Consider the following 12,064-nt stretch of genomic DNA (forward strand, 5'->3'; position numbering starts at 1 on the left):
TCACTATCTGCGAACTTGACTGCGAAAAAAATTGCGACCATGACGCCGCTGCTAAACCTGCTTTTCAGCTAGTTTTCTATGAGTACTTCCTCAGTTATTCATTGAGAGCTTCCTCTGCCAACACGCCTTGACGTCTGTCAGTTTTAGCGAATAACATTCGATAACCGAAACATCTACTGTACTCAAATTTAAAACGAAAACTATAAAAAATATGTCAAGTGATTTTGTATTTGATTATACAAACATGATCCAAGCAACAATAATACTTATTGTTATTTATTTGTTACAAATTGTTTTTAAGTGTAATTGAGAAATAAACTCTTTTTTAATAAAAAGTCCATGAGAACTTTGCAGGCAATTTTGCAACTATTTAAAAACAACTTAAATTAATTTTTACTGATAGTAACTTTAAATTATTATAGAACTATTGAAAAACAATCGAATCAATCAGTCACTAATAAAGCTAATGTTCACTTATTGTACGAACTATATGGGCTTGATTTCTATTGTAAAAAGTAACAATATATCTACTATGTGTTTTATTGTGAACAATAAAACCAGTCATTTGTTAATAATATTTACCATGTGATGAATGGTAATTTTTTATCCGGGTAGCCATGATTTCAGTGTGCTATCTTTGGCGCCATATGCAGCAATGTTGCCTGCTGGTAAGCTGGAGGCTCATTGCTAAAATTTGTCCAGTTGGATACAAATCGATAACTAATTAATGAGGCATCCGATTTGAATGCGGTCTTCGGCAAAGTTGTAGCTGATAGAGTAGCCTAGAAGGGTACCAAAGGTCAACTAATCCTCTAGGGCACTTGGGGAAATGCTATGGTCGATTGAATGAAAAACATCGTTTTTCCATAGTAATTCTCATACAAACTTTGAAGGGCTTGTGCACTCTCAATTTTTAACCAAATGAGCTCAAATTTTGGGAGAAGGCATAGAATCTGGGGATAAATCGAATAATTGGTGTGGAGCAAAAACGATTTTTTGAACCACGCTAATAAACATACAAGCATATAAACATACAATCATACATACATTGACTTTTGTATGTATAAACAACTATGCGAAGAAATGATCTATGAATCATTAATTAAAATGCCAAGATTCCAGGGAAATAAATTTTTTTCGCATTGGAAATGTAGCTCATAGATCGTGACAATATATAATCTTTGCAGCATCGTGTGGCGTAAACGTGTGAACCAGTCACAAACTATATTGTCCACTATGAGCAAGGTATGGGTGTGGAGACCATCTTCTCTGAAGAAAGTATTCTAAAATTTTGTATAATTCTGGAGATATTCACATCAAAAGGACTGTCCTATTTATAGGACGCTGGGCGTTCGGGGCATCTGTCCTATAAATAGGTCGCAGGGCGGATATGGGTTAAGGACGGATGCCACAAAAGTTCAGCCTATTGGACGTAGTGGCTTAATTTCCCCAACAGGAAAGGAAAAAAAGGACGGAAATTCCCACAGGAAATGGGGGAACTCAAAAATGTCATGTCATTTTCTGCCGTGTGCAGCATAGTTGTCCCATGTTCAATGGAAATCCCTATTAACGTGGGACAACTATGCTGCGCACGGCAGTTTTTTCCTTGAAATTCCTTGAAATTTACTTGTGAGAATACAGACAACAAAAAACTTCGTTGCGTTGAACCACATTCTGATTCTCAACTGCAATGCAGAAGCCCTGTTTAACGACCTATCGACTTTCTTTCCATTCTATCGAGAAACCAACAATCACCTTAAACACGCTACAATTTTCCTAATTTTCCTTTATTTTTTTCTGTCTGTTCTTCGATTGTTGTGTAGTTAGATGTAGTTTCTGTATATCGTTAGGGTCATAATAGTGTTTTATCATAACTGCACAATGGGATCCTAGAAGTATTTTTTTTCTGTTTTCGTTTTGCGATTTTTCAAGCACATTATTTTCATTTTGATAGTTGTAGTAATATCATTTCCGAGGGCAAATGAAAGTATAATGGGGAAAAACTGATAAAAAGTAACCTCAAGCATACAACAAAGCAACATATTCTAGTTTACCACTGTCTATACCGCTTTTGTTTGTTCGCAAAATTATTTCTTGTCCAAGGCAAGCGAATAGTTTATTTCTTTTTTACCATTTGTTTTATTGGTTTCATTCCCATCGCAAAAATCCTACCGTAGTGTTTGTAGATCATACATAGAGTGAACAAATATTAGTTGAAAAAGATGTTTGAAGTTTCTATAATAGGTTCTATCTGTTCGTATTCTTGCTCTTTAGAAAAAAACACACCTTAATTACGATGTTCTTCCTTGTTTTAAACAGACAAGTTTGTTTCTTTATCAAATGATCCAATAAAATGTTGATCGAGTATGAAGTAATCATGATATTCCGTATATAATGTGTTGTATAAATGTGTAATACTCGTCTTGTTATGTCTAGACGTGCACTTGCTTTTGATTCAACTTTTTGTTCACATTACGCAAGTTTATTTTCCTTCTTATTACATTACACTATCAATCACGTGCTTCCATTAACATACAGCTTTTATGTAGTTTATTCCACGATTAAATTAAATATAACTTTTCTTAACCAAAAGAACAGAAACCTCGCTTTCCTGCACTTATCCAATTAATTTATACAGCATATATAAATTCAGATTGAGTGATTACAATTATAGTAAAAATGTAAAAAATACGAAAATCATAACTATATATTGGATGTATCGATGATTTTTTGTTTATATAATTTGCCCTATTGCTACTCATCACCATCTACTAACCGTCGGGGAGTGCGTAGATCATTTTCTAATCGTCCTTGCTAGCGTTTATCCACGATTACCTTTTGAATATGGCTTCCACATTGCTTCTGCAGCCGCCGACCAGATCTGTGGCTAATTCGAATTATTACAACACAAAATGAACCTGCATTTTTGTATCGGGTTGGGAATCATCATTATGCATCAGCAATGAACAACAAGCTTTGCGTGAACGAGCTTTTCAAATGGAGAAACACTGTCGGTTTCAATCGCGATGTTAACTCATAGGAATGTTTATCAATGGTTGGTTCTCTAAATGTATGGATAGAAGAAAATTACATTTGATCCATCGTTTACCTTTTCTTCGCTGTTGTACCTGTTGCTGTTATTCTAGGTAAATAGAAAACTTTGGGGCTAGACGATGACATCGGCGCAGAAGACAAACTCGCGAAAAACGACAAATCACTTTAGATTGGTCCTTCCACGTTACTCACTTTAAGCGTACAGTAGTATATCGTCTTGGCGAACAAGAGAAGAGCGACCAGAAATAGACTGATGTAGGCAATGTACATTCCACTGTGATCCTGTAAAGTTGAACGGTTAGTTTTAGATTGTTGTTTCCAACTACTTATTCATTTGGTTCGAACAGAATACAATAGAATATGACAGAAGACAAACGCCTTTTCACATACCGCGAGGTCGCCTTTCGCCGCTCGTTTTATAAGATTTATGCAACGAACGGTGAATGGCGACCTCACAGTAGGTATACTAGGAAGCACACTGGAACAATATACATAATATTCTTAAATATCGCAGGAATCGTAGAACAAGTTTAAACATCCTTGCAAACGGGGCAGGTGACAACGAGAATCCCTCGGCGCTGAATGTGTAAGTGTAAAACATAAAATCTATTATTTGTAACCTACCATCTAGAGGATGTTACAACTGTTTTATTCCAGCAGTCCCGTAGTAAAACACAAGGTTGATTGGGACAAAAAAAACAGTTGTAACATTTTAACAAATTTAGCATGTAACAGTTTTAACAAATTTAGTATGTGGAACGGACCTGGTGTGATGGTTAGAACACTTGACTAGGACTGGGACGAGGACCTGGGATCGAATCCCACTCCCGACAAACTCACACAAAAATGTGAGTTCTTCCTTCGGAAGGGAAGTAAAGCGTGGGTCCCGTCCCGAGATGAACTAGCCTAGGGCTAAAAATCTCGTTAACATAGTTAAAAAAATAAATAGCATGTAGTATATGTGTTCGTGTAGTTCTAGGTTTTCCTAGTTCACTTTAGATTATACAAGCAATTATAGATAGGGAAGTGGAACCATCTCGGCAGGGGTCCTATTGTGGGCACTTTTCTTTTATAACTCAGCCAATTTTAAACCAATTGACACAATTTTTGGAACGCGATGAGATACGTATAGTATCTAGCCGTGTACTAAATTTCAAGTCAATTGGTTTGCAATTGACTGAGTTATAGCGAAGAGTGCCCAAAATACCGGCCGCTGCCCAAGTGGTTCTCTACCCTACTACCCTCGAACAATAAGGGTAATACACCATTACTGGCATTTTTCTTTATCTACATTATGTCAGCTCTCCAATTTCTGACATTTCAGGCGCGTACACCGTATTCGTAACCACCTTGTAAAAACTCTCATCCGTTCCGCGCCAAGGGGTTCTCGTTGTCACAGGGCATACTGACTGAACCTGATCAATACAAACATGTTTGATCCAAGCCAACACATATTTCGCTAATCTTAGAGAAGTTATGGAGCGTAAGGTTAAGGATCCAAACCACCACACTGAGGTCATTTCTAGAGACGCCGATACCAAAACGCTTTCCGGACCTGGATGACTTCCATCCAGTTGAAGGTCCCAAAAATAAACTAAAAATAAATCCAACGCCTTGGTTTGACAGTGAACTGTCTATTTGGTTTGGGTGGTTTGGGTAAGTTTCAAAGCTAGTCGACAGCAGATGTCCCTAAGACCATTGGCGTAAATAAGGGGTGGCTAGAGGGGACTTGACCCCCTAGAAACACGGAAGCCCTCCCTAGAAAATCTTCAAATTACATTGTAGAGCTTATTTGGATATTGAAAATGACACTGTAGCCCCCACTAGGTATTTCACCAAGTGACGCCAATGCCTAAGACAACAGAGTTGTCCGGTACGAAACAAGTTCATCTTCTTCTTCTTTTTTTCTGGCCAAATAGTACCGTTCGGCGCCAGCTGTGTTTCACGTCGGCTGGGTCTAGGAGCTAAGCCTTAAATTCCGACGCCCCAGGGTGACAGCCACCACACCTGATGACCCTACATATCGAACCCATCAACACATGGGCCGGGACCAACGGCTTTACTTCCTATCCGAAGGAAGGCGTCAAACAAGTTCTGGAGCATACGTTTTGACGTTCTTGAACGTCAACTCTTATCTCCGTGCCAGCGTCTATTATGGCATTCATCGGCTGAGAATGACGAGCTATATCCCGGCAGCTATACTGCGGCTACACCTTAGGAGGCAGCCTCTTCAGTGCGGGCAATGCGGCCCGGTAAGGTACCTTGCTGAAACCTTTTAACTACCAAGAAAATCAAAAGAATTGACTTCATGGTAACATACTAAGCAACGAATTAAAACAATTATTGGAACGAATTTCAGGAGCAAAGTAGATTCCAGTTTAATGCTAGTTGGTTGTTGTCCTTCTTAGATCATATGGTACGTTGGTAAATTCCACAAATCTAGTATATGATTTTGGAGAATTACAAATTAAGTACCTATCTTCAAAAATTATACCTTGAAAACCCTACGAAATGTTCCCATGACTTCCACAGTTCACTAAAATGCAAGAATCCTGAAATCCGCTAACACTATAATCTCACTTACCTTTGCGTAGGCCATCGTGCCATAGGTAACACCCAAACCGATTGCTAAGAAAATCAATCCCCCGAGGAATAGCAAGTTGCGCCGCTTGCGGCAAAAGTCTGCACCGACCGATGAAACCTTGCGGCAATGGGGGCACCTGGCCAGGTTGTTCTTCAATGTGTCAAACTAAAAAAAAACGAAAGAAAGACTCAAACACGATAAGGTTCGTGAAACATGATAGCCATCATATGTGCCAAACAGAACGAAACCAAAACTCACCAAGAACGTATCGTGACAGTGACCACAGGTGACGCGACACATACCGGGCATCGATAGCAACGGTGGCGTCACCGGACTCGGCGCCAGGTTGATGATGCGCTTGCAGTTGGGCCTCGGGCAGGCCACCCGCTGGGAAGAGCTCTTGCAGATAAGCAAACAGTTGCAGGGGCAGCGGACATACTTTTTACCGGGAGGAGCATTCCGAATGGGCTAAAAAGAGAGAATAAAAGGAACCGTTATTTCGGGTGAAATTGATCACTATGCGCAGTTCTTGTCGTAATTTTTTAGTGATGTAGTTCATTACGTAAAAAAGTAGGTATAATATACAAAAGTTTGTAAATAGAATCTAATATTCAATATTCCAGAGTATTGTGTTGTTCTTTGCTGTGCATGCATCACTCCTGCAAGGGGTGAGTATTTCAGCATAATCGATCGCGTTCGCTATTGTCTTGCGTGGAAATCAAAACAATAGATGCGCGGGTGTTTAGTGTTCAGTATTGTGTTGTTCTTTGCTGTGCATGCGAGTGTCGAAAAGTAGTGTCGCATGATCGTTTCGTGACAACTGTGGAGGGTCCAGTAGTACATACAACCTCTAGTACTCTAGTAGCAACATTTGTCGAATTAACATTCCTTCCCTTCCCCGGTAGACCGTAAGGACGTGGTCAGCGCCGTTATTGACCCAATAAAGTTTGAGCTCTCGAAACGTGTACATTGAGGACGGTGGCAAATCCCAAGCCCAACCTATTGGTTCTCTGTGCAATTTCGCTAGCTCAGGTCAATCACAGAGAAGTAACTACGAAGTGTACGGTCACCAATGCTCAGAATCTAATATTCAATATTCCAATTGAAATTTTCAAGTGTGCAAAATTTGGTATCACACTCGATATAAGTTTTTTTAAGGTTCTTAGTAGTGTGTTGAAGGGTTACTTAAGGACAAACGTCTTGAAATCCCGCTCATACAGTGCATCAGATCTTCAGACGCACAAATCTCAAGAAGCAGGCTTCAAACACCAGTGTGTTTCATTATTCTATTCTTGCTCACTCGCAATAAGCTTAAAATGAGAAGATCAGTTGCGCTGATTTTGTTTACGAAAAGATTTGTGCGCTCGAAATCGTGAGTAGGTGCCAAAGTCGGCCATTGTGGCGGCCATTTTGGGATTCTAACAAGTCTGTCCTTAATACACGAGTTGTTATACAATCGAAGAATCCCTATGTTCCCACATTAGGTAAGCCTGGCAGAAATTCCGGGGACACTATAAGAATCCAATCTCAGGAAAAATACAGGAGAACCCCAGCAGAGAAATTCTTCAAACCAATTCAGGAAGCAATCGCGGAAGCAATGGCGTGACGTTTCCTGGAAAGTATCCCTGGAGGAATCCCTCAAAGAACCCGGGAGGGATCTCGGGAGCAATCCATAAAATAATCTTGGAGTAATCCCTGAATGTATCTCAAAAGGAGTTCCTGGGAGGATTGTGGAAGAATTCCTGAGATTTCCAGGCGTAATCTGGAAAGGTGGATACACTTTTTGCCGGAAGGAGCATTTCGAATGGGCTAAAAAGAGAGGAAAATAGGAATTGTCATTTCGGGTGAAATTGATCACTTTTCACAGTTTATGTCGTATAATTTGTTTTAAATTTATATTGAGTTGGCATCGAGTTCGGGTCGCGCGTGGTCGTTGGGATACCGTGCCATGCCCTAATACCGTGACCTTAAGGATGCTTTTCACTTCAAAGAGCCCTGTAAAAATCAATAATCCATGTTTCTTGATTTTTCAAACGCTATATTATTGCTTATTGTGTGTATTATGCATCATAAATATGATTAATGGAATTCCAAATGTTTAATCCATTGTTAAAATCAAAATTGTAAAACATAGCATTGTTCCTAATACCGTGTATGTGACCCGCATACATTGGTGGTCCTTAGAATCATCACTATCTCAATCATACTAAGTTCATACTCAAAAGAAGCTGTGCGTCAAACGTTGCCTAGAGGTTTGTGCAATTGATTCATAAAATAAAAAGTATCATTTTGCAAGTTTTAGCCGAAACACGGTATTTGGAACACAAAAGTAATCATGCCCTAATACCGTGTATTGGTACTTTGCACTCACATTCTGTAAATATTTTTAATTGCTTGTTTTTGTAAATATGTGCCAAATTTATCACGCTTAACTTGAGAAGGTTTAATATGCTATTGATTGAACTAGTTACTCAGTTAAAAAAATAATACACTTAGTAAAATATTTGAGTTTTTTGTCAAATACGCGGTATTAGGAGGCACACGGTATTAGGGCATGGCACGGTAGTTGAAGGAATAGTTTTTTTTTTGTTTTGTATTTCGGTATTGAGTTCATGACGTTCGTGTCGCGCGTTATCAAGTGCACGGTAACATGGTAGCTATAAAACGGAAGATCAAGCGAGTGGCTTGAACGAGCGAACATGCGTAATAGTCTGAGGGACTTTCTGGCGTGCTGCAGGAGATAATCCAGTGAGTTCGTTCCTTGTTGTTTCTCTCCTCTATATTGCCTCTATTTGCATTAACTTCTTGATTCATTATAGATGATAGCTTGTGTCTAATTTCAGTGTATGTGTGTAATGTATCTGTTGAATAATCTTTCATCGAATTTGTATAGTTCGTCACAATGAGTGTCGACTTGTGTTTTGTTTTTGTCAATATCCAAGATTACATCTTGCAAATTATCTCTTCCACTACCTATTTCTGTTTATTATTATTATTATTATTTTATTTAAGAAGTTTTAAATTTTATAAATTCATTCGCCTCTACCCTATTTATATGTTTGTATATATTACTTATACCAATCTTTTGAGAATTTACGCGGCAAGCACTCTAAAGTTTGTCACTTCCAAGTGTCGGCCAAAATTGGGTTCTTTAGGGGCATCCAGATTATTTCATAATCGTATTCTCCGTCCAAAAATTATTCGAAATCAAAAATTTCATTATTTTTGGTGGCTGGGAACTATTTTTAAAGTGCATTTGAAAATTTCCCCATATTTTTTTGTTCCCGGCGAACTGTCATTTTATCAATTGAACTGTCATTCTATCCACGGAAATTAAATTTGCTTTGTTCATTTTACCATCAAAACAAAGTAATTGAATCACAATAAAATCACGTTATACTCAGAAAAATGAGCTCTTTCGATTGGACTGAAGAAAATAGCAATATTTTATTAACTAAATAACCCAATTCTCGCTATTCACATTTTTTTCAATGAAATTTCCCTATATTATTGTACAGTCCGCCACTTCAAGGTGCTAACCACAGTATTTTGTTTTACAATATGTTTCTGTATTTCTTCCCTTGAATTGTGTGGTCCGTCACTGATGGTGTCGGCACAGAGTTTTGTCTCCATGTATCGAGTCCATGGTATGAGAGGCAAGTAACACTGCGTATTGGTTAGCCAGTTCTCTAAATTGCGAGGTGATGCAAGATCTCTTTCGTTTCATAAGACACTCTCTATATCCATAAGGGCTGTTTGCAGTTCAGAAGGAATTTCTCGGCCTATCTTGATGCATGGGAAATTCCTTACCTGAATCGCCCAAGAAACCGTTTTTTCTTCCATCGCAGTACGCAGTTGTGAAGAAATGACAATTCAAATGGCAGTCACCGTAGAAAGTTTCTGCCAGGAATCGATCAAGAAGTTTCTTGAGCGATTCCTTTTGAACTCGAAACTGCGCTATACTCAGAATTTTCAAGGACTCGCCTTTCTTCCTAACTTTGAGGTGACACAACTCTGTGTATATGTGTTTTAGCATGTGTGAGCATAGGTTACATGTATTACATTGCTTACCAAAGCGAATCCTGATTTATGTATCTATTGATCCCGCCAACTAACAAAAACTCCCTCCCGTGACAACTGTTGTGTGTCTAGTAGTACATAGAACCTCTAGTAGCAACGGATGTCAAGCTAACATTCCTTCCCTTCCCCGGTTGACCGTTAGGACGTGGCCGGCGCTGTTATTGACCCAATAAAGTTTGAGCTCTCGGAACGTGTACATTGAGGAAGGTGCGCTAATCCCATGCCCCATCTATTGGTTCTCTGTGCAATTCCGCTGGCTCTGGTGTAATATTTCCTGGAAAGTATCCCTGGAGTAATCCCTAAAACAGCGGTTTTCAGACCGTGCACCGCGGTGCACTTGGTGCACCGCGAAGCTTTCCTAAGTGCACCACACGTCTTCCAAATACAGTGACCCCACAATTTATGAATCGGAAAAAATGACCACAGTTTATGGATCACTCCATTTGATCAACATGGTGATTCATAAATAGTGTACAAAAATTAAGGTGATTCATCGGTATGGGGTCACTGTATGCTGCCTTCAAGATTATTGTCTGCTTGGTGATTAAACCATTCAAAATATATCTTTTTGTTACACATAATAGAGGAGGCCTGGTTTTACCATTATAATACCAAAATAAAATCATTTAATCGTATTTCTAAGTATTTCCCAAAAGCTTTTTTTAAACTAAAAATTGTTGCTTGTTTACTGGACCTTTAATGAAAGATACTAAACTTTATTATTAATTATATTTAGAAAAAATTAAATAAATTCAGAACAAGGCGGTGGAGCTGTTGAGAAGTCTCTGATAAGACCATAAAAAATCACAGTTTTTGAGATCTTTGGCTATCTAAAAAAACCACGAGGAAAATCTACAATGAATCTCATCGAAAATCGATAATAGTTTTTAAGGTTGAAGGAAGGTACAAATTTCTGAAGTTTGAAAGAAGAAACCTAACTTCAAAAACGCGAGATGGGATCTATGTATGAAGTTATCAAGTTAATCTCAGAGAACATGCTCATTATTTTCAATGAAATTTTTTATGAAATATTCTTATAAGTTTGTTATGAATACTGAGGGAGATCTTTCAAAAATCTTTCCAGTTCTTATAAATATCTCCAGGAATTATGAATAATAGTCTTAGGAGCTATGTAACAAATCTGTTATGTAAAGAAGCAGGTCTTTACCGAGTCTCTCACCAGGAATGCTCCGAAAAATGTGATTTGGAAAGAATTTCACCAAGGAACTGCTCAGGATCTCGCTAAGAATTCTCAAATATGCTGAATGAAATTTTGAAAAAAAAAACACCAACACAAAAGTAAATGTCGACAAGTAATGAAGAAATACAATCAAGTCGTTTGGAGATGAACCAGCCTCGGGCTGAAATTCTCCCTAATAAAGCTAATAATAATAATCAAGTCATTGTTTTGTGACAAACAAATAAAATCTTTTAATTTTTCAAAAATTTCGAAAGGGTGCACCGCGCAACGATTTATTTTAATAAAGTGCACCGTGATGCAAAAGGTCTGAAAACCTCTGCCCTAACCCAGGAGGGATCTCGGGACCACTCATGATAAAAACCTTAGAGAAATCTCTGAATGAATTTCAAAAAGAGTTCCTGGGAGGATCCTGGAAGAATATCTAAGATTTCCGGAAGGAATTATTACAAGTTTTATTTTTGTGTTAAATGTGCTATTTTAATTTGTAAATATTCCCCTAGAATTAATGCACATTCATAGGGCTCTGGCAAAATAGAGGCCCGCAATCCTATTTCGATTGCCAACATTCAGGCCATTTCGGGCCGTGATTAAGTACTAGAGATGTAAACCTTTCCCTGGCACAGACTTCAAGTTATAGAACACTAGTGATGAAACCCGAATCGGAATGCCCCCTTAGGATTAGAAATTCCTAGACAAAACTCAAGCTATGAAAGCAACTAATGCTGTGAACTAAAGGCAACCTGCCGGAAAAAATACGATGACAGGATTGACTGATGGACCAACAAAATTTATGAAACCTGGTCATCCTGACATCGGAAATGGTTATCCAATAGGGTAACAGGGCAAAATTTATGTTCTGTGTTGTGTTTGTCCATTTATGATGTCCTAATTTATTACGCATTTGTAAGGTTCCACTATAATATGTTATATTTTAATGTGCGTTTGTAGTGCTTCATTATTTTTTCGTAATAGAATCTCAGGCGAAATCTAGGAAGGAATCCATAAAGGAATCCTCGAAAGAATGCAGAAAGCATTCCTGGAGAAAGCATTGATAGAATTTCGGAGGGGTTCCCTATCAGAACCTCGGGAGAAATCCCTGAAGGAACTCTAGAAGGAATTCCTCAAAGCAAATCTGGAAATAATCA

At 38.3% G+C, this 12,064-nt stretch overlaps 1 protein-coding gene across 3 annotated transcripts in view; it reads right to left on the minus strand.

The window, feature by feature from the left end:
• Nucleotides 1–1,756: 1,756 nt before the first annotated feature.
• Nucleotides 1,757–12,064, minus strand: part of LOC109428654 (type 1 phosphatidylinositol 4,5-bisphosphate 4-phosphatase) — a 33,980-nt gene continuing 23,672 nt past the window's right edge. For 2 of the 3 annotated variants that reach the window (XM_019704460.3, XM_019704459.3), the window contains exons 4-6: nucleotides 5,897–6,106; nucleotides 5,639–5,803; nucleotides 1,757–3,336 (exon numbers count right to left, since the gene is read on the minus strand). In XM_019704460.3, coding sequence (XP_019560005.1) covers nucleotides 3,220–3,336; nucleotides 5,639–5,803; nucleotides 5,897–6,106 — 492 coding nt within the window. In that variant the 3' untranslated portion in view covers nucleotides 1,757–3,219. The remainder of the gene's footprint in view (nucleotides 3,337–5,638; nucleotides 5,804–5,896; nucleotides 6,107–12,064) is intronic. The other variant, XR_002134540.3, reaches the window with a different exon arrangement.

The sequence above is a fragment of the Aedes albopictus genome, chromosome 2 (genome assembly GCF_035046485.1).
Source record: "Aedes albopictus strain Foshan chromosome 2, AalbF5, whole genome shotgun sequence".
Lineage (NCBI taxonomy): Eukaryota > Metazoa > Arthropoda > Insecta > Diptera > Culicidae > Aedes > Aedes albopictus.